The sequence below is a fragment of the Cygnus olor genome, chromosome 3 (genome assembly GCF_009769625.2).
Source record: "Cygnus olor isolate bCygOlo1 chromosome 3, bCygOlo1.pri.v2, whole genome shotgun sequence".
NCBI classification, from domain to species: Eukaryota; Metazoa; Chordata; class Aves; order Anseriformes; family Anatidae; genus Cygnus; species Cygnus olor.
Window position 1 is genome coordinate 94,335,302 of NC_049171.1, and position 22,072 is coordinate 94,357,373.

The 22,072-nt window shown below is 41.2% G+C and overlaps 2 protein-coding genes across 11 annotated transcripts in view; one reads left to right on the forward strand and one right to left on the reverse strand.

Moving 5' to 3' along the window:
- PLEKHH2 (pleckstrin homology, MyTH4 and FERM domain containing H2) overlaps nucleotides 1-4,658 on the reverse strand; it is a 55,809-nt gene extending 51,151 nt beyond the window's left edge. For 5 of the 9 annotated variants that reach the window (XM_040553573.1, XM_040553571.1, XM_040553569.1 and 2 more), the window contains exons 1-2: nucleotides 4,529-4,652; nucleotides 228-357 (exon numbers count right to left, since the gene is read on the reverse strand). In XM_040553573.1, coding sequence (XP_040409507.1) covers nucleotides 228-357; nucleotides 4,529-4,599 — 201 coding nt within the window. In that variant the 5' untranslated portion in view covers nucleotides 4,600-4,652. Of the gene's footprint in view, nucleotides 1-227; nucleotides 358-2,205; nucleotides 2,416-4,528 lie in introns of those variants that run through there. The other 4 variants (XM_040553575.1, XM_040553576.1, XM_040553572.1 and 1 more) reach the window with 4 other exon arrangements.
- Nucleotides 4,659-5,809: 1,151 nt separating this feature from the next.
- Nucleotides 5,810-22,072, forward strand: part of THADA (THADA armadillo repeat containing) — a 169,210-nt gene continuing 152,947 nt past the window's right edge. The window contains exons 1-14 of one of the 2 annotated variants that reach the window (XM_040553566.1): nucleotides 5,810-6,010; nucleotides 10,734-10,829; nucleotides 11,967-12,061; nucleotides 12,487-12,617; nucleotides 14,231-14,379; nucleotides 14,550-14,582; nucleotides 15,469-15,517; nucleotides 16,432-16,622; nucleotides 17,167-17,261; nucleotides 17,560-17,780; nucleotides 18,710-19,401; nucleotides 20,022-20,173; nucleotides 20,312-20,467; nucleotides 21,644-21,766. In XM_040553566.1, coding sequence (XP_040409500.1) covers nucleotides 5,965-6,010; nucleotides 10,734-10,829; nucleotides 11,967-12,061; nucleotides 12,487-12,617; nucleotides 14,231-14,379; nucleotides 14,550-14,582; nucleotides 15,469-15,517; nucleotides 16,432-16,622; nucleotides 17,167-17,261; nucleotides 17,560-17,780; nucleotides 18,710-19,401; nucleotides 20,022-20,173; nucleotides 20,312-20,467; nucleotides 21,644-21,766 — 2,229 coding nt within the window. In that variant the 5' untranslated portion in view covers nucleotides 5,810-5,964. Of the gene's footprint in view, nucleotides 6,011-9,686; nucleotides 9,870-10,733; nucleotides 10,830-11,966; nucleotides 12,062-12,486; nucleotides 12,618-14,230; nucleotides 14,380-14,549; nucleotides 14,583-15,468; nucleotides 15,518-16,431; nucleotides 16,623-17,166; nucleotides 17,262-17,559; nucleotides 17,781-18,709; nucleotides 19,402-20,021; nucleotides 20,174-20,311; nucleotides 20,468-21,643; nucleotides 21,767-22,072 lie in introns of those variants that run through there. The other variant, XM_040553567.1, reaches the window with a different exon arrangement.

Sequence of the window (22,072 nt, forward strand, 5' to 3'; positions counted from 1 at the left end):
TTTCATTTGAAAGTAAACATTTTTGCTAGCAAATCTGTTGTGTGAAATTCTTTTACAGCATTAAAACAGATCTGGTTTGCATTTTTTTTTTTGTTTTAAAATGCTTTTTTCTCCTCCTGGAAAAAAAAAATCTTAGTGGTAGTAGTCTTAAATCACGAACTGTGATAAGCCCCCATCATCTAATAAAATAATTTGTACAGTATTAAAATTCATACCATGAGACCTACCTTTTCTGCTAATAATTCTCTGATCTTGCTTGCTTGGAGACGAAATTTCATTAACTGTGACTCCAGAGTTAAACATCTTTCCTTCCAGTTTACAGTACCTTCTGGCTCTGATAGATCAGCCATATTTATGCTGGAAAAAGGAAGAAGAAAAAAAAATACCTCAAATTGAATCTGTTTTAAATGTCTGACTTCTTAACATATGCACTACTAACCTGTTTTATATAAATCTCAAGAATATCCCCAGCTTCAGTACATGCACAACTCCAAAAAACTTAGTGAAAGAAAATATATGAGCCTACAAAGGCCCTTATTGTAAAGGGGTTATTTCTGATATCTGTGCTGATAATATTTAGGTGTACCTTAATTTAATTTCTTCAGTTATTTCAGGTCTGCAATGTGTTTTTCATCATAAGCAGTGAAAAGTCAAGTATTTTAACCTTCAGTTCCTGTGTATATCCCTTCCTGCATAGAGAGGCTTTCTGGAGAACTGAGCCCTTGTTAAGAAAATGCCTTATATATGTGTAACTACACGTAAGTTAGCAGCACATTTGGTTTTATGCTGGTTTACTGATTGGCAGGTGATTCAGTAAAGTGTTTTAAAATATGCTTAATCAGATTGCTTTGAAAATGTAGTCTCCTTAATGAGATGCAAGCTGGAGCTTATGGTTCCAGGTGTAAAGATAGGTGAGCAAATGGCCCCTAATAGGTCCCCCCAGGGAAAACAATCCCCTTGTATTAGCTGTAGGAGATCTCAGAACATTCTGGTTAATCTGTGTTTCAAGTTCACTGAAACCTGTGCTCTTATCTACATTTAACTGCTCATGCCTTCTGAAAATTAAGCTCTGTGCCCTTTTGGACAAGCACTGCTGGAAAAATTATTTAGGATGAGAGCTGGCTCGTCATGGTTAGAGTCTGAGAAGCCAAGAAAATCATCTGTGTGTAAGCAGAAGGACTGGGCTCTGTTGTATTCCAGCTATTTGTAGACAGCTTAATAGAGAGTAAGCGAAGGGCTGAATGTAATCACTCAGTTCAAGACGTTTCCTTGTGAGTGAGGGCCCCGTCCTTTACAGGGATCCGAACATGTAGGTTTGGCTGTGAAATAATGCTTGAATTCCCCAGGGGAATTCAATTTATCTCACACATAAAAACCGGACAGCAAAGCCTTCCATTCAGTGGAAGGCAGCTGAAAGACCAGAACAAACACAAGAATATCAGCCGTGCTGCATGTCGGTCACCTATACCACAGACAAGGCGATGCTAACACAGGCACGTGGCCACAACTCAGCGTCATGGAAGAGACCAGCACAGAAGAGCCAAGATGGAGAACGTGCATCTCCATCTCTCCCCACCTCCTGCTGTCACAGGAGGGAGCCCCAGGTCCCCCCTGCACAGCGCTCACCAGCTGCAGAAGAAAAAATGAAAAAAAAAGAAAAAGAAGTAAAAAAAGAAGAAAAAAGGCAAAGCACTGCAAAAGAAATCAAAGCCACGAGGAGGATTCCAAAAAGTCCTTAACTATTTTTGCAATACACCCAGTAGTATTTTTTAGTTCTTTCCTGAATTTTCAACATCTCAGATTACTCTCAAGTTTACAATAGCTAAACAGGTGAAAAACTGTCACGACTTCTTTCCTTTCCCACACCCTAACTTCTTTGTTACTTTCATTCCATATCTAAGTTAGAAGTAAAAAGAGGAAAGTATTTTTGCCATAATTGTTTGCCTGAAGGTAGCTGCTCCACTCCTGACCCTCTCTTTCTCTTGGTCTCTCAGGCTGTGGTTCAATCTGTTAAGCATGAGGTTACAACCATCCCTATTCAGGAATCCTCTACTCAGGAGCTCAGGAATCCCTGTGGAACTGCTGAGATTTAAGCATGTTATTAAAATAGTTTCCTGAATGGATCCCGCAACACTCAAATTCTCAACTTTAAGCACAAAAGCATTTCTTCAACTGCAAGCCTTCTAGGTGATTGGCATCTTTTACCGTTTCCCCTACGGTGTTAAGCTTGCCAGAAGATTCCCAGGACTGTCAGGGAAGCAGGTTCCTCCCCTTGTCCCATCCCTGATCCCCTCTCCTTGTGCAGAGTCCCCACATGCACCGGGACACTTCCAAGCAGCAGCTTCTTCTACTTCGTGACGGAAGCAGTGGCTTCAAGCATGGACTGATTTGGGCAGACAGTCTGGTCTCCTAAGTAATAAGGAGTGACAATTTCCTATTAGATTGTCTATTTAGGACTTTTTTTAGTGTTCTTCCTTGTTGACTAATCACAGCTACGTAAGACAGAGACGAACTCAGCCAACATCTGGTTAACAGTAGGACATTTCAGTGTTTGTGGTGGTGAAAACACAAATGGATAAAGTTGGGAAAGAATTTTTGCTTTTTCGTACGGCGCAATATTACAGGGTGGAGCTAAAAATGTTTGTGTTTCAACAGACAAAACATTTGAGTAGATGGATTTCTGGCAGTGAACAATGCGTTCAGCCAAGTAGTTTCTCAATGTCCAAGCTAATTAATATTCCACTGTATAAACATTGCAGATAAAAAGTTCGAGAATAACTCTTTTTATTGTGGGATGTTTGTTAGAGATTCTTATAATTTACTTCATATTTTCCAAAAAGCCAATGGGTTCTGGAAATATTTACAGACACATAATACACTGTTTACAATTGTGGAGTGAATGATCTTGCTTTGAATCAATGACTTCCTGTTTCGTGTTTGATTCCCCAAGGGAGGAAAAAAAAATGAGTTCATCTCTTTTGGCTTAATAGAGTGCTCTGAATCAGCACTCTAACCTACAGAGTCCTCCCCTTCTTCCTGCTCCAGTTCCCACTGCAAAGCCCTCCGTTCTTCGCAGTCTTTAAAAATAAAATCTTTTGAAAAGTAAACTAAAAAAGCACACATTAAAGTGGTAAGTTCTAATTATGTCATCAAAAATTAATTGAGACAAGTTTGACAAGTCTGGAAAGATTAAATTTGTCTTTTTCATTTTTTAAGTTTATAAACCTCTTCATAGGCTTCGAGAAGCCAGAATGTCACATTCTCCCCAAAGGGATGGAAACAATTTCCTTTTTTTTTTTTTTTGCTGTCTTCTTGGAAATTATCAAAATACATCTGAGGGGGAAGGAGGGAACGATGTTCCAGCTTTTTGAAGCATGTTAAAAATTTACATATTCCTTATCATGCTGTCAGTGTTTTGCTCTGTTTTTAACAAAACGCTGTGTTTAACTAAACATTTCATATTCTGTCCATATGCTCCATACGTCCTTTCTCTGCTGGAGAAAGCTTGATAAATCCTCCTGCTTCACCAGGAGTGGGTTTGTGCTGTACTTGTTGGCTTGCCTACCATGAGCAGCACCATCCTACAGCATTACAGCCCAAGGGCCCCGGACTGCAGGCCCTTCTTCCACCCAAACGCAGCACTTCCAAATTATTTTTGGAGCCATAAAGGTTGGGCTGGAGAAAGGAAACGATGAGACACAAAGTGGACCTGTTTGGGAATCACGGAAGCCATTTTCAGGTTTGTCACTGTCCAGGCAAAACTCACCTAAAACACTGGGAACTTTATTTTCCATTCGACTCATTTTGCATAATTCCGTGCCCAGACGAACTGTACCCTAAGCTATGGAAAACGGCCTTCAAACCCTGATTTAGGACAGATTCTCCTGCTGCTTGCTCAATGCTGTGGGGCCAGTCCCCCTGAAGGAGTGTGCCAGCTTCGGGACCCTGCTCTGGCCCTTCTGATCCCCTCATTGTGGGTCTCAGGGGGGTGGCCAGGTGGCACGGCCCATGGAGCACCCTTGGATGTATGTGGTCACTGTCACCGCACCACGCAAAACCACCTCATGTCACCATTTCGGTGGCTGCAATTTTGATAGGTCACGGCATGACGCCAAGGAGCAACTTTTGGATGAGACTTGGAAGACTGGATAAGGAGGGCTTTTTAAAAATATTGGGTTTTATTAAGTACAACGGGAAGCTGCGTTCTTCCCACTTTCCCCTTTTCAGGGGGCTCGCTCTGCCAGCCGCCCCACAAGAGCAGGGACCTCCAGCACCCTCCTCCCGCCAGCCTACAGCCCACTGCCCCCATGGGCTCCACACCATGACCACACGAGATGTCACCCACAACCATGACCTCACACAACGTCACCCCCCCCCCCCCCACCATGTCGTCACCCCCCGCCATGCCCTCACACGACGCTACCCCCCGCCGCCCACCGGAGCTGCCCGCGGGCTCCGCGCCTCCCGCCCCGCTGCCCGCCCGGCCGCCCAGGGAGGGAGGGAAGGGGCCGGAGAAGCGAGCTCCCACCTGGCCGGCCTCGCCTCGCCGCGCCGGGCGCCGTCCGGGCTGTGGGCGCCGCCGGCTGCCCGCCCCACCATCCCCGCGGCCAGGCAGACCGCCTGAGCGACGGCCGCCGCGGCCACTGAGGAGCCGGGGCCGCCCCCGGCGGGGAGCCCGGGCGGGGCCTGAGCGGCGGGGGGAGCCCGGCGGGGGGAGCCCGGCGGCTCCGGGCGGCGAAGGGGCGCTGAAGGGGCAGCGGGGGCGAGGGTTTGGAGGGCGGCGTGTCCCGGGCGGGCACCGGGGACGAGAAGCACCGGGCACACACTGAAGCCCAGGAGGTTCCGGCGCAATATGAGGGGGCACTTCTGTACTGTGAGGTGACAGAGCTGGGACAGGCTGCCCAGAGAGGTTGCGGGGTCTCCTTCTCTGGAGGTATTCAAAACCCGCCTGGATGCCATCCTGCGCAGTGTGCTCTGGGCGATCCTGCTCGGCAGGGGGTTGGGCTGGGCGATCTTGAGAGGTCCCTGCCAACTCCGGCCGTTCTGGGATTCTGTTAGCAGCAGGCGCTTCGGCTCCTTGGCTGGAAGGGCAATGAATGCATCTTGGTGCCCAGCGACCCAAAGTCTGTGGTAAAGGCTACCTGAAGGATTTAAAAGTGTTCGGAGAAAGTAATGTTCCTTGTCTGACACATACAGACATCTTCATACACCTATTGGTCTGGATGGAGATTTAGGGATTATCTTTTGGTTGGATTGGGATCTAGAGAGACAAAATGGTCTACAGGTTCAGGAGCACAAACCAACTGCACTCCACCACTGTGTTCGTCTCCTCATACAGGCAGTGTGTACAGTGAGGTGGTCTTTTTGTGTAAGCTGCTCCGTCACGATGATCAGTCAAAGTGCATGGTTTTGTGATAAAAAAAAATAAAAATAAAAAAAAAAGGGGCCTTGAAAGCTCAAATGTTCCTGTCTGACCATCCACACAATTTCATTTTTTCCTATTCAGTTCGGGACAGCTTCCAGTTTTCCACTCACTTGCAGTGACTTTAAAGTAGCCAAAGAACTTCACTGAATCTGATTCATATGCTGGTACTTTCCTAAGTGCCTCATGTATTTTTGAAACACTTGCCACTGAAAAACATATTGAAAATATTGCTGGAATAGTAAGAAATGAACTATTTTTTACCTAATGTCTTCTTTATAGAGTGCCTTGAAAAGCCACATTAAAAACAAATGAACTGAAAAAAAAAATGCTATTTTTCCACATGAAAATATTTCACCAAAAGAACAAAAATTATCCTTCTGCTCCTAACCATCTCTATACAAAAGGATTTAGTGTTGGTGTTTAATGCAAACTTTGTCTGTGTTGTTTGCTTTCAGCCATCCTCTGCTGATAGACACAATGCTGTGGAGAACGTTTGAATTTGGGATGCATGGAGCCAAGGCAGACCGCAGCCTGTGGGAATGGCAGGCTCGGACCGCAAGAGGGAGAGCAAAGCCCGTTCGCTCCGTGAGTGTTTCTTTCAGGTTGTTTTGTGGATTGACATTTTCTTTGCCTCAGATAATAGTACTAATAATGCTCTGCAGCTGTGCAGCCCTTGGTACTGACAGGTAAAGAGGCATGAGAAAAATAGTCTGGAAGGAGTAGGGATGCTGAAGATTTTCTTTGAGCTGCCCTGACAGGTAATGCCGATATGTCTGGAATCCAAGGTCAGTTACTGAAGGGAATGAAATTACAAGTAGACCAGCTGGGATGCACAGAACAAAATAAAATTTTGTTTTGTAATTAGAAAGTGGGAATAAATCTTAAAGGCGTGAAATAAGCATAGAAAACTATTGTGCGCACAAGTACAGTCTCATGGAGAGGTGTTTCTCATTGGTGTTGTCACTAGTGGATGTTACATAGAAGCAATAATAAATCAGAGGCACAGTCTTGCAAGTATGTACGGAAAACGCAAAGTAAATCAGTGCTACGCAGTATGTTGTAGAAGCAAACTACACGAGCAGAGATTTGCACCTTGGAACGACCACCTCTGTTAGCTGACTCACTGCAAAAGTAGACCAAAGTAAATACAAAACACAATGAAAGACAAGCCTCTCTAAAATAACATATGCAGACTGAAGAAGTGTATGTTGCACTGCTTCTATCTCTGCAATTTGACCTAATGCAAAAAGGTAACTTCAAAGTTTCTGTTTGTCTTACTGAACAAGAATACCACATTTATTTTGAAGTATTGTGAACCCTGTATTGCAAAACATCTGGTCCAGAGTGTAGAAGCTAACCCAAAGAACATCACTAGCTCCATGTCAGAGATTATCAAGTTGTTATCAAACCTGCAAATGGGAAGTAAAATTTGGGGGTTTATTAGACTTCCGTGACTACACAGAACATGGTTCTGACACACTGGATCAGAGCCTTATGAACCTGCCATGACAGATGAGGCTTCTTCTTGTTCTCTGTACCACATAGATAAGCATCGCAACCATTTGAGGCTAAGGTGTTTATATCTACAATTGGAAAATGTATTCCAAAAAACATCTTGCGATTCCAAAACCTCAGATCAGACATCATCTTCTGTGTCATTTCTATCTGGATTCTTTAAAAGGATGATGTATTTTAGACTTTTCAATGAAAAGAAAGTTCCCATAACACTGTATATACTAGTTGTAACACAAAACTGTGATATGAAGGAAGGAATAGATGATCTTCAGTTACTGTTAGAATTAATTAAAAGGTATCAGATGGTCTTTCAAAAAGCAGATTAAAAGGTTTTGTTTAAGTGGGGAAGGGGAACGGAGAAAGATAATTCCTGTTCAATTTATGTTATCACCATGACATATCTTTAACTGTTATTGGAAGGCTACAGCTTGTCTTTCACTGGTAGGAAAATGGCATCTTAAATAATGGCCTGTAGTGTTTGTGCTTGGGTACTTTTGAATGGAAGAATCTGTAGTTACTTCAGTTACTAGTGAAGGCTTTTTCTACTAAGAAAAATACAGCTTTTAGGAAGGTCTATGGTTTTCCTTTAAAAGCACAACCTCTTTTTAATTGTCTGGCGCCACAGAGTGGTAAAATGCTATATTGCACTAAACAGCTGATTTCTGTGCAAGTTTCAAAGTAACTTCATCATCTCCCTCGGAAATAGGCTTATATATTATTAATATAACTACTAATCATAACTATTATTATCAATATACTTATATTTATTATTATAAATATTATTAATAGTAATAATTCTTAATAGACTTGTATATTATTATTTAATATTATTATAGGCTTAAAGTATTCTACTTACCAGATATACGCATGCAGACCTTTAGCTCCAGAAGACTAAAACTTTCAACTTCAAAATTCAGGTTTCCAGCAGTGTGGGTTAGAATATTTCCTTTGAGAGGATTTTTCACTGGTAGATACTGATTTGTCTCAACTGTAAAGTTTGTAAACATAAATCCAACGCTTAGAAAAAACATCTGATGAATTGCAGAGACTGGCTCAGCCATCACAGCAAAAACAGCCATGCCAGCTTGGCGCCGAGGGCTGCCCAACTTGGTGCCCAGTCTCTTGGCTGTTGCGCCAGCCATTGCCTGAGGAAGTGAAGAGGCATTTTCCCAGCGCGTTGTCCCTGTCTCCAGTTGCCTTGTGGTTCAGAGACTTTGTAAGCCAGAAGTTTTGTTTTGAAACTTTTGCTGGATTTTTTTTTCTTCCTTCTATGATGTAGCCCAGCTGCTTTTGAACAAATGTAATTTTTCAAGAACCAGAGTGTCCCAGGGCAATGAACTCCGTGGTTTAAATACTTCATTTCATTTTGGATGTGGCATCTGCTTGTTTCATTTGATGCATAGCAGAGCACAGACACCAGTAATTCAAAGGTCTGTTGCTCTTTACCAGCAGAAACAGAAGTTATGAACACAGAGTGACACCTTTTCAAGGTAGTTAAGGCTGATAACCCATGCTGGGCAAGCTGCTCAGTCATAAAGCCACGTTTGGAGCTGTAAGAACATCCATGTTATATGGTGTGGTGTTGTGTTATAGTAACGTGAGCTAGTTCTAAGTAAGTGATTTTTGGCTACTGGAAACTTGGTGCTCTTGGGGACCAGAGCAAGTGTGTGAGTCTTGAGATTTCTTGAGATGCTGCTGCTTTGCATTGCACTACAAAAGTGCACATTCTTCGAGTCTTACGTGACAGCTCCGTGGAAGTGATGCTTCCTTGAACAGGAAAAAAAAAAAAAAAAAAAAAGGAAAGCTGTTTTGGTAAGCAGGAAGCTGCTGGTCAGTTTTTCCTAGTGGGACAGAAAGTGAGCTAGGATACACTGAGCTGGAACCCTAGAAACAGTTTCCCTGAAATAAGCGTGCACATAGGTAGAAGATTCAATTAAATGTAATGTGCCGGTATTGAACTGAGCATAAGGAGCTGAAGACTTAGTTCAGCTGGCTGGAGATGTTACTTACCTTACCCTAAATGAGGATGCATCAGTTTGATTTATCTGGGAAGCTAAATCATATATATCAGCATTCAGCCTCTCTCCGAGCTGGAGGTAGCCCAGCACGCCCCTGCAAGGCACGGTGCCAGCAGTGCTGTCAGCTTGCTACAAGCTGCCACACACACAGCAGAGGGGAAACCAACCAGCCAGCAGGGAAAAACTCAAAGTATTTCCCATGTGTGTGGATATGGCGAAACCTTTCCTCGGTTCCTCTGGCTATATGTATGTCTCAAGTCAGACATCAGTACAAAATGTCAGTATTAAGTTATGCAGAAGTTTGTTGAAAGTCATGAACCGAGTCTCATTGACTTGAGGTACTCCGGGCTGAAAGAAAATCGCCGTTGGGTGAAAGTGGGGGGGCAACAAATGTTTATGTTTTTCCCACTTTTCCTCACCTAAATGTTGTTGCTGTGTAATCTCAATGGCACCGTGACTACTAGTTGATCGGGCGCTTCACCACAGCCGCTTGTCCAGCAACGCTTTCCACCCTGTGTGGGGTTTCCCCCTCGCCAGACACAAAGCCAAGTAGAGTCCCCACTTCATACCTCGCTACGTGCCGGCTGCACGCTTCTTGCTGGTATTACGCCCCGGGACTCGGAGGCACGACCCGGCTGCTGAGGCCTAAAACCACCCTGCCCCTGGCTACGAGGAACCGCTCGTATCCCTCTCCCCGCCGTCAAGGGGCAGGTGCCTGCTTGGGCGCCACACGAACGGCGAGGTTACAGCCCCGTCCCTTCAGCGCCGGGGCTGGAGGCGGCGCCGGGGGCCGGGCTCCGGGGCGGGGAAAGCCCGGCTCGACTCAGCTCGGCTTGACCCTACCCGGCGCAGGCGGGGCAGCGGGGACCGGGCCGGGGAGCGGCGCCCCGGGCCGAGTCTCTCCCCTCAGGGTAAGGGCCGGCGATGGCCGCCATTTTGCTTCCTCCCCGTCCCCCCCCCCTCCGCCGCCCGCGCGGCCTCCATGGCGGCGGGGCCGCGGCCTCTCCCCGCCCGTCGCCGGGCCGCGGTGCTGCGGGGCGGCCCCCGCGGCCGGAGGTGGGGTGTGTGAGGCGGTGGTCCCTTCCCTCGGCGGCAGGTTGCCCCCAGGGGCTGCGGTGACTCCATGTGGGAGCCGCCGGGGCGCGGGGCACCCTGCACCGGGTGGCCCCGCAGGAGCAGGGAGCCTCCGGAGGGCCCCGCCAGCCTCAGCTACTCTGTGGGAATGGGCTCGTAAGGCAGGGAAACAGCAGCGCACGTGAAATTTCCACTGCCTTAAAGAGGATAACTTCCTCTTTGTAACATCCGTTGTGGGAGAGGAAGTATAGGTTGATGTCTTCAGGAATAAAACAGTGGTTCGCTAGGTAGCCCTAGCTTCACGTCTTCAATGAGCTTTAAACACTACATCGAGTAAACTAAAACAGCAACAGGAGTTCTGTGGTGTAATTCCCATGTCTGCATGATCCTTTCAGGCTGTGATCAAGGGACATGTTGCAGACTACATAACAAGCGCAGTAAAGACTCCAGTGTGACAGTGAGGTTTATCCAACAAATCTTGAAATCTTTTCTCAATTGTTCTGTTTGTGCCGTGAAGTCTCAGCAGATTTTGGACATACTTAAAATGGTTGAAGATTATGAAAGAGTAGAGAGCTATTATCTTGCAAAATAAATTGTACAAATAATACAATAAACGATATTTTAGGGCAGCAAAAAGGCCATTATAGGAAGTGTTTGTAGTTACGCTTTTAAAACAAGGTGGTGTGTGTTTTTTTTAACAGGTGTCTCTTCATCAGCTAAAATGGTTTTAAAGAAGAAGAAAGAAGTTCAGGTTGATGCATTCTTTTTTGATCACCGACAGCTTGAGAAACTTCAGAGTAAGTTTTTTGTTTATTTGTTTTTCTTGAACTAATATCGTGCAATTTCTGTTTCTGTTAGTAGAACCCATTTGAGTAGCTACTGAAATTGATCTTATTTTTTTTTAATTGTTTTATTTGTGGTGTTTTTTGCTTTGGATGTTTTTTTTTGATTACTGTTTTTTGCCTTTTTTAATGTAATGACAATGACTTCTTATTGTGGTAGAGTTTAAAGAATCTTTTTAGATCACTGCATCTTTGCTTTGAAAAGCTCTTTGCCTTGTCTTAACATTGGTGTGAAGGTGTTAGAGGATCCTACTTGTGGTCCCGCTTGCAGGCCTGTAATTCAGGGCTACCTGAAGTGCTAGCCTTAATATGGGGGATAATACAGAATTTCAAAGAATCATGGAATGGTTGTGGTTAGGAGGGAAAGGGGCTGTCCAAAGGGACCTTGACAGGCTGGAGAAGTGGGCTGACAGGAGCGTTGTGCAGTTCAGCAAGAAGTTCAGAGTTCTGTACCTGGTGAGGAGCAACACCAGGCACCAGTATGTGCTGGGGGCTACCCAGCTAAAAGCATCTTTAAAAAGAAGTCCCTGGAGGTCCTGGAAGACACCAAGTTGAACGTGAGACAGCAGTGTGCCCTTGACACAAAGATTAATGGTGTCCTGGGGTGCATGAGGAATGCTGCCAGCAGGTCAAGTGAGGTGATCATTCCCCTCTGCTCAGCACTCGTGAGGCCACACCTGAAGTATCGTGTCCAATTCTTGGCTCCCCAGTACAAGAGAGATGTGGACATACTGGAGAGAGTCTGCAAAAGCCATGAAGATGATGAGGAGACTGGAGCATCTCTCCTCAGAGGAAAAGCTGAGAGAGCTGGGGCTGCCCAGCCCTGAGAAGAGAAGGCTCAGGGAGAAATCTTACCAATGTCTGAAAGGAGGATGCAGTGAAGGCAGAACAGGTGCACAGTGCACAGGACTGTGTTTGAAAAAATTGGTGCTATGGTGTTGTTAAGGTGACTTAAAGGATATGGCACCAGTAGGTTTACTGGAATGGCAAAAAACTTACTAATTAAGCAGTGATTTCTTATTATAAATAATGTATTCTTTATGCTGTTTATTGTAATTCCTTTCTAAAAAAATACTCTCCTCCCAAATGTAGAGTTTTCAAAGGCTGAAGAACAAAATCTGGCGTCTCTGCTTCTGCACTGTGGACAGCTGAACAATGGCATCCAGCAAATCCAGTGTATTAAACAAGTAAGGTTTCACTGGTGTTAGTGTGCTGTCTTGAAACTGACAGTGTAATACACACACTGTTAACGGGAAATGTAGCTGTAAAATAAACTCTATAATGTTTTAAGCATTCCTGGAAGCAGGTAAAATGAAGTTGTTACTCCTGCAGATGCTAGGTAGGAATGTAGTTCTAGTACTTAAATTAGCAAAGGCTGTGGTTACTGAGAATAATGGAAGGCAAGTGATACCGAATTATTAGTTTTGTATTTATGTATTTTTACTAGCAGAGGTTTTCCTGGAGCTTATTCAACAACTTAATCTCAACAGGGTATGGTAAAGTGGGGACAGTTTTTGCACCGTATGCTTGAATGAGATGGAATTACACCTCCATTAATTACAAGGGCATGTACGTAATTTGTTTTATTGATGAAGTGTTCTGTTGAATACAGATCATGCCTTTGGTGAAGATGATGGATCAAAACTCTGCATGTGATCCCATGGTTAAAGCTTGTTTGGATATCTTGGGAGAGACATATTTTTCACTGGGTGTGAAGAATCCCTTGAAAAAAGTATTAGCAAGGTAAAGAATTGGATAGTGAGCGTGGTTTGTTTTATTTAAATGCTCTTCTTACATTGAAGTCAGTAACTTCTCATGCACTGCAAATTGCTGTAATTACTGAAAATTTGTGGTACTAATATTATAAATAATCTAATGTATCATTGGATAAATAGCTTCAAAGTGAAGCATTATTTTGATCTCTTTCATTACTTGAAAGACAATTTGTGTATAATTAGCGCTGAATTTTAAAATCCAATAGAGTAGAAATTTAAAATGCATCTGTATAAAAAGAAAAACACTCCACTTTGACAATGTAAAGAGAAGGTGGTTCAGTGGAATCATGACTAAAGAGTGTTTTCCCGTACCTATTTCTATTGTAATTAGAGTTTTCTGTTGCAAAATTATTATTGTATTTCTTTAGCTAATTTATGACAGCCTTAATATATTAAGATCCATTGCTTAGCTGCCTTCATTTCTGTGCACAAAAACATTTATTGTTCAACAGACCTCCAGGGCTTCCATCCAATATTTCATTTAATGCCAGGGCTTCACACTGCTTTGACAGGTTTTTGTTGCTTCAAATTTAGACCATGTTTACTTTAAAACAAAATACGTTTGATAGATGCTGTTGAATACTAGTGGTATGCTGCGGTAGTGCTAGTAATGCTAGTGGTAATGCTAGTGGTAGCTGCATGCATCTTTTCGTATTGCTGTTTTCACCTGTTGTGACCCTTTTTATCTAAGCTCAGTGTACGTGCCTCTTTTAGAAATGTTACTTCAAAGTCTGAAGTGGGCTGAGCAGAGAACAAGCCCATAAGTTGTTAGGTATGTGGCTACAGCTAAGCTTTCTTCGTTTTTAAGTAAGGGTAGGCTGAAATGTTAAGGAGTTCCTAGGAATACAAGTAGATAAAATGGAGAAGAAAAGTTATGCAGAGGAAATATAAGTGTTCTTAGGAGGCTGTAAAATTCCCGTACATCTAGGCTCAACTTTGTTATTATCTGTCCCCAGTGTATTCATTTATATCATGATGCTACAGAAATTTTGGACTCTTGCTTTAGCAATCAATATAGAGTATTAGAATGGAGGTTAATTTACATTCTTGCAGGAGTAATCTAAACCTTGTGTAGATGTTGCATTAAAGATACAAGACCAAACTCTCCTTTCATTTTTTGCTGAATTAACTCACTGAAATTATTTCAGAAGGAAATCCTGAAAAATCTTTATTGGTAAGAAAAAACTAAGGAGGTGTAATGTCCTTCCTATATTCCATAACAGATACAGAAAGTCATGTCTGGACATTCTTAGAACTTTCTCCTGCGTACTCTGAAGACTTGAAGACTAGAGATGTGGTTTTCTGACTGTGAAACCAAAAGGGGAACAGTAATAAACATGCTGTCAGTTACTGAAAATTTTTAATTTTTGCCTTTTTTTTTTTTTTAAAGTGTTATAGGCTGCAGTTGTATAATCTGATAGATGTAATGCATCCTTGCCTTTGCATAAAGTGTGGGGAGAGGGCTAATATAGGAAGCAACCTGTCTATTACGGGTGCTTTAGCTGACACTGACTTAAGTTGAGTGGTATTTCACACACCTCAGTGTGAGGTAACTGATCGTGCCGTTTCTTACTGTTGTAGTTCGCTAAATGGTCTTCCTGAACAGTTGATGCCGTTAGCTGTTCAAAGCTTTGTACGCTGCCTTAGGGAAGAACTGAAAAGCACGGATATATATTTGTACAGAAAAGTACTGGACAACCTTGCTTCTTGTATGGAGGACTTCAGCTTAGGTATGATGAAGTCAAATATATTGTTTTCTGTTCTAACATGCTCAGCATTGTTTTGCATCTTGGTGCAGAACCTAATAATGATGTTCACATCTTTATGTAAAAAAAGTTTTTTTTTGGCTAGTATTCACTATTTAATAGTCACTATTTAAAATGTATTTTCTCTCCTCTAGGTAAAGCAAGTATTAAGAACCTGTTTGAAGAAGGTAAAGTTATGTTTTTATTAAATTTCACTCTATATTATTGGGGGAAGGTTGTGTGTGAAGAAGTAATGTGTGGTAGGCACAAAGATCTGTCAGATCTGATTTCATTATGATACATTTTTAATGACTAGGACCTTCTTCATGTGGTACTTTTTTTTTGTCAAGGATTTTTCCTTGGTTTATACCTTTAATTTCCAGGAATCAATCTTGATTTACTGAGCATCCCCAGATACAAATCTGAGGGTACCAATGAATGATCTTAAAGGACTGTCAGAGTCAGTGCTACTTTACGTGAAGTAATCTCTGTTCTGTCCCTCATGATGAAGTTGAGTATGGTAACAGTGAACTGTTAACATCCAGTCTTCATATAGCAGGCCCTGGTCTGCTGTGGCAAGAATTTTGTTTGGCAGTAATTTGCCAGAAGTTTGATCTGCTGGTAAAACCATTTATTATTGAACCTCAGCGATTTAGAGTCACTTACTGCATCTGTCTGGAAACTATGAGATAACGTGACCTGCTGTGCCCTCAGCATGCAAATAATGTTCACAGCTTTTTGTGGACCTTTTATTGCTGCTATGTCTGGAGCTCTTGGTAATTTCAGCTTTTCATCAAGGAGCCAGAATTCTGGATGCCTCACAGGATTAGAGCAAGTGTGTCGGAAACTCTTACTTTGTACCAGGTTGTTACAAAACAGTGTGAGATTTTGTTCCAGCATTGCTTCTTTGGGTCTGCGCTGAATTTTCTGCTTAAATTCTTTATGGAGTGGAAGAAACACTGCTATAGAGATAACTTTTTGTTGCATATGGGTGTGATGTGTATGTGTAATGGCTGGGATTTTTCTGTTCCACTTCTCTTTTAAATAAATTCATAACGTAATTATTTCCACTAGTTCTTCAGTTCCTGCAAAAGTCGCTACTTGACATAGAGGAAGAAAACAGGCAAGTGAAATCAATATAAGCTGTATTTTATCTGTTTTCATTTCATTCTTGCAAGATAATTTAATATGGACTATCACTTTGATAGCCATGCATTGGTGAAAGATGCGAATGTCAGTTTACAGTGATATGTATATAAAATATATATAAAAAAAGTTTCTTTTCTTTTGTGGTAATATGATGATAGAGAGGAAAGGAACAAAAAGGTGGTAGTATTTAAGGCACTGATATTGTGTTAGAGCTACTACTTTTAAGGGAGGCCTTTGAGTTGTGGTTTTGCTATCTGAATTGTGACTGAACACTGTAATTAATAAATACACTTATTAAAATTCAGTTAGAGTATTTCTCTTCCACTTTTCATAAGCGTTTAATTCAGTATTGATATGCTGTTTGACTGTCACAGCAGTCATCATTTTGTGTCTTGACATTTTCCAACATAACATAAAGTGAAGCATCTTCACTGTGGTCTCTTACAATGTGCCTGGAGGATAACAGCGCTTAATGGAATGTTTTGTGCATTACAGGCTTACAGCTTGTCTGTCTTCATATTAGAAGAGAGTTGAATGATAGAAATAAGTTTTGTGCACAGAGGAACTGTTTAATAAAATGAGAAGGGACCAGCATTGTGTTCTGTCACTCTTTAGATCCTGCCCTGTTTAGGCAGAATCAAATGAGTGAAAGTTTGTGGTGGGAACCTACAGAAACTGTTGAAAAATTTATTACTGTGTTTCTTACCTTCATTTTAAAACACTGTCCAAGTCCACTTTTCTCTTTCTGCTAGTTTGATCAACTTGAACAATAACTTAATTTCTACCACTATTTCTATCTAAAGGTGGCAGAATGTGGGTTTATGGGGATGGTGAAGGATGGGTTTTGTTTCCTGTTTGTAAGCATATCTTCTCTTCTTTTTCCCCTAGAAAGAATAGAGGAAATCGTGTAGTTCAGACACAGTTGATGCATGATTTATTGATGGCCATTAAAGTTTCAATGATGCTTCTACAGAAATTACAAGAAAATATTCAGGGAAGTCTTTGGAAAAATCATGAGTCTTGCATTTGGCAAAGTATGTGTAGTTTACTGAAAAGTTCTATCAGCTTCCTAATGGACGGTAAGTTTAGTAACATTCAAAAAGAAGTGTTTTAATTAAGTCAGTCTTATTCTCTTTATAGTAAACTCAGCTTGTATGTAGAAAAACTTGTTTTAGCTTGAATGGAAGTTGAACTGCTGAGGCTAGTGGGAGTGGGGACTAGCAGTAGGTCTTTCTGTGAGCTATGATTTGTAAGATCATAATGTATATCTGCATGAATTACGCAGTCAGAACTGTTTATTGATGCACTGTAACTAATCATGGTTGCTTCCTATACAGGTGTTATTTTTTTGTAGTAGAAGTTGATAAGTAGGTTCTGCCATGGTCCTCCTTTTCTTACCAGGCAGTTCTGTATTTTCTGTTTGTTGAAAGGTATTTATAGTTACCTATTACACTGAAATATGAATTTGTTAATACTTGGTATCCAGGCAGACACTACAGACTTGTGAATATTCAACTATAAGTAGTAGAGGAAAATTCAATGCCAACATTATAATTTTGATACACAGTTCTGACACACAACGTTTGCTGTGCTTCTGAGTAAAAACTTTTCTCTGCCATGTAGAAACTCTACTGCAGACTGTTCAGACTACCTCGGGACTGGCCTTTATTCTGTTTACTAAAGCTATGTATGAGCCAGCTGAAGAATTACCTTCCTTGGTAAGTGTGTATGTTCTCTGAAGGCTGTGAAATATGGTAGTGTCATTAATCAATGCTCCCGGGGTTATTTAGAGGCTTTGCTGATAGAGGTAGCAGGGCCTGCCAACCTCTGCATTGGTCTTTTGTTGGAATGTAAATCCTTTATTCTCTGTATGAAATAATGATACAAGGTTTTTGAATTTATAAGAAAAACGACACGCAGAAAATCTCTTCACATCTTCTAAGATTTGCGCTTATACACAAAATACCTTTTCTCATGTGTTAAGGTAGTGTAATGAGTTGTATTTTGCTATTACAGGTCAGTGACTTGCTTCTTGGATTGAAGAAGCATGCAGGCATGCCAGCATGGTTTGTGAGTAATTGTGGGACTCTGTGTACAGAGGAACTCTCCGACTCCGTCCTTCTCTTTCTTTGCCATGGAGCATTGGCTATGCTGGATTGGAAGAATAGCAGCATGGGTGAAAGTGGAGAGAAACTATTACTAGATATTGCATCAGTCTTGTTGTCTTTAAGTTCAGAGTAAGCCTGTGTTTTCATTTTTATTCTGTGTCATACTCAATTTTTTACTTTGTGTGGGTCATGGTCCTATATAATTATTAATTATATAGGTCTTATATAATTATAATATAATTATTTTGGTTTCCTGTGATAATTATATCACCCTTTTCAATATATTGAGAATAATTCTGTAAGTTTCAAAATGTCTTAAGTTGCATTTTCCTCTTGTATGCTAAAATGAAATGCTCTTTTGTCCAGCATAAATTGTAGCTTTCCAACAACTTGGTGTTAATGGATGGTAAAATCCACTCTTATGTAGACAGATAAACTATAGTTTCAGGACATCACCTCTAATGCTGTTTAAAGTACAGAAGAATACAAAGTGTGCCAGTGAATGAGATACTTGAAATAACGCTTTTCTTTCCCTGATTACAAGCATTGATTGCTTGCATCCGAGGCACTGCCAGCCTATTGGATAGGAGATTAGTATTCTGTTCAACCATGGTTTCTGTCTTGGAGGTCAGTTTTGTGATTTGTGGTCTAGACATACAATTCTATTTATTTATTTATTTATATGGCAGTGAAAACTTTTCCTTAAATTTTCAAGAAGCATGCAGCATAATGTTGCTCAATTACTGCCATGTGGGTATTCATTTTTATTTTTGTTTTCAAAATTGCTGCTGTAGTGGCTTGTCACCATGTCGAGGTGGTTTTAGCTGTGACCAGTTAACAGCGTGTCAGGTGACAGAGCACACAATTTGAAGCAACCAAAACCTTTTTGCGTTAGTTTTTTCTTTTTCTTCAATGAATGGGTGTTTCCTCATCTGTTTTAGTGTGAGGTAAACTAAGGTGATGAATAGTTACTTTGAAACATAAAATTGTTACTTTTTTATAGAAGTGACAAATTAAGATAATGATTTTTTGTTGTTGTTGTTTGTTCTTTTAAAAAGGTTAAAAGAATCCAGTATGGCAATATGTTTATCGAGAACTCTTGCTATTTGGACTAATTCAGCACTAGCTGCCATCATTTCAGACTCCCCAGATCTAAAAATCAAACTTAATGGGAACTCGGAGGTAATTGGGAAGCTGCTGGAATATGTTTACATACACTGGGAACACCCTCTAGATGTTGTTAGACACCAAACCAAATTGATATTCAGGAATCTTCTTCAGATACACCAAACCATCGTTACTGGATGCAATTTAAAATCAGACCCATTCTTTGCAAGGCTGACCAAGCATTTGCTGAGTTTGGAGTGGCATGTGAAAGGAAAATACGCTTCTCTTGGGTGTCTCGTGGAGTGTGTGGGCACTGAAAGTATACTACAGTTGGACAGAACAATTCCAGGGCAAATCTTGGATATGATGAACGATCAGTCTCTTGCACCCTATGCAAGTGATCTTTTGGAAACCATGTTTACAAATCACAAAGTGCAGTTTACTTCAAGTTGTAAGGAAAGTTCCTGGATTGACCAGTGGCATGACATCTGGGTTTCTCCTCTTCTTCTAATACTATGTGAAGGGAACCATGACCAAACTACTTATATAATAGATTACTATTTACCAAAACTGCTCAGGTGCAGCCCTGACAGTCTGAGCTACATGATGAGAATTCTTCAGGCTTCTGCAGATGCTAATCTTGGTAAGAAAATTAATGATATTTGTAATTATAATGAGTTTAAAAAGAAACACACAACAATCAGTCTTGGAAATGCAGTTTCTGATTTATTATTCCTGTTAGAATTAAGTTGGGGAGAAAAAAATACAGATGGTTGTTGATTTGTGTCAGTGCTTCAGGGTAGGATTCATAATAATCACAAGAGTTTTCATGCCACGAGCAGAAAAAATAGTGTTCTAACTGTTCTACTATTCTTCTGTTCTATTATTATTTCCTATATAGGCATGTCCAATAGCAGGACTTTACAGATGGCTTTTTGTTCCAAATATGTGCATATTAGATTTATGAGTCTCTTTGTAGTTTTTGATGTAATTGAATGTAATTCTCAAATAATGGCTTTTGAGACATCACAGGGTTCTTTCTCTGCGTGACCTATTTGGGAAGAAGCTTTTGAGAACCAGGCAATTTAGAATGAGTTGAATCTGTGACAGACTCTGTCTTTTGGGGTTTATTGGCTTAGAGGGAAAAAGAGGTAGTAGGTTCATGCGTTGGAAGTATGTGGAGTTTCTGACGAGCCCTGCAGTTAGTATTTTGCTTATTGTGTTAATCAGGCTGTAATTATTGCTGTATTTCATTTTTTTCAGGCTCTTGCAGTACCAGAGGAGCTCTTGGAGCCCTGATGGCATGCCTAAGAACAGCCAGGGCTCATGGACACCTGGAACTTTCAAGTATCATGAGCAACGGTCTTGTATCTCCTGAGTGTATAAAGCAGGGTTTAGTGCATCAGCACAATCAGGTAGAGGGGTAATATTTTTTTGTGTGTCTTCAAATTAGAAGAATTGCTTAGATCCTAAATTGTGTGTCAGTGTTGTTTTAAAAATATTGTCATAGGTGTCTGTAACTCTTTTGTGTTTAACATCTAAATATCTTTCAGGTTTGCATTGATGCTTTAGGTTTGCTTTGTGAAACCCATCGTAGCACGGAAATTGTGTCTAAGGAAGAAATGCAACTAATTCTATTTTTCCTTGAGTACAACTTGAACAGTCAATCTCCTTCAGTAAGGCAACAGATATGTTCTCTACTACGAAAGGTAATTTAAAACTGTAAAAAAAAATGCTGACTGTGCTTACTGTTTTAATTATATTGCGTATTTCGCAAATTTTCCTACTGCGTACAAGATGCACATCTGAAAGAGTAGAAACTCTAAGATCAGGTCTGTGTTGTATGTATTATGCAACAGAATGATGCTAGATTATTGCGCGCAAGAGTGGCTTAAACAAAAAATTATCAATAGTAACTCACTCACTACCATTCTTGATGGTTGGTTAACTTGTCAGTGTACTCATACTTGACCAATGGCAAGTGCAAAGCAACTTTGTGCCGTAGAGTAAGCCCTGAAACTTGTATTGCTCTTGTTTTGCACTAAGACTTACTAGAGCTCAGGCAACAGTCGCAGTCACTTGGTCAGCCTCAGCAGCCTGACTGGGAAGACAGGGTAGAGGAATATGAAGGAAAAGCTGTGGTTGGCATGGCGTGTGGCTGTAACGTTGTAGTCTGCAGAGACTGAGTGGGTTGACATTGTAGATAATGCCAGGGTCACATGTGGGAGAGCATGGTGGGAGAATATGGCAAGGATGAGGAAACCATGTATTGGCAAAGAATGTTTTGGAAGATGTTGGTGGCAAAGAAAGCAATGTGGAGGAGAAAATAATTAGTTGGAGAAAGAGCAGGGGGAAACGGGGAAATAGGCTTGGCAGAAATAAAAGAGCAGAATGCCCTTTTATTTCATTCTTGCCTTATACAAGCTGAGGAATCTGAGATGGAAAACCTGTGTTGGAGGAACTGTAATAGGAAATAATAGTAGTGGTAATAAAAGCTGGGGGGAAGCACTTAGAGGTGCGTTAAGCTCTGTAAGAGACACTGGAGCTATAAAATGATGTGCGTTAATTGAACTTGTCTTATATGGGAACTTATGTTCCACGGAAAATGGAGAGGTGGGAGAAGAGTAGGCATGAATTTAAGGAGGAGGATGGAAATAGATATTGAGGTGTAGAGGCATGGGAAAGAGCATGGTCACAAGAGATGGGGAGCAAAAAAAAAACCTTGTTTTTGGAGGGAGAGAAAAGGACCAGTTCTGTGTTACACTGTATAAAGACTTAAATATTATAAGCAACACTATGTGGAAATTAAGCTGAAAGTCCCCCTTTCCCTTATTTAACTTTCAGTGACTCTTGCCTTAGCTATGTTTTGATTTTTGTTTTATAAGTTATTTTGTAGAATACAAGAAAGTTCGCAGGTGCTTTATAAACTGGAGCAAAATAAAACCAAGCAAGAATTACTTGAAAACTCTACTAAAAGGCATCCTTCAGGGATTTTGCAGCAATATAAAGTAAGTAGATATAAATTAAGTTAGATTACTAGAGGTATAGATGATAACAGTAAGAGGTGGGAAGGCATTCCTGAAAGGTGGTTAATTTTTCTTGAAAACGCCTCTGGGTAAGTTAGGTCCTGCCTGTATTAGGAAACACTGCGGTGCAGAAGGAATAAACCTGTAAAGTGAAACAGTGCTGAGTACCTTGTCCACACTGTATGTTCTTGTGCGAATTAATTTCTACTAAATGTGGTGTTCTCACATGAGCTGAGTGCTTGTTAGTATTTGGAGAGTATCTTTAAGCTTAATTTTGTCCAAAAGCAG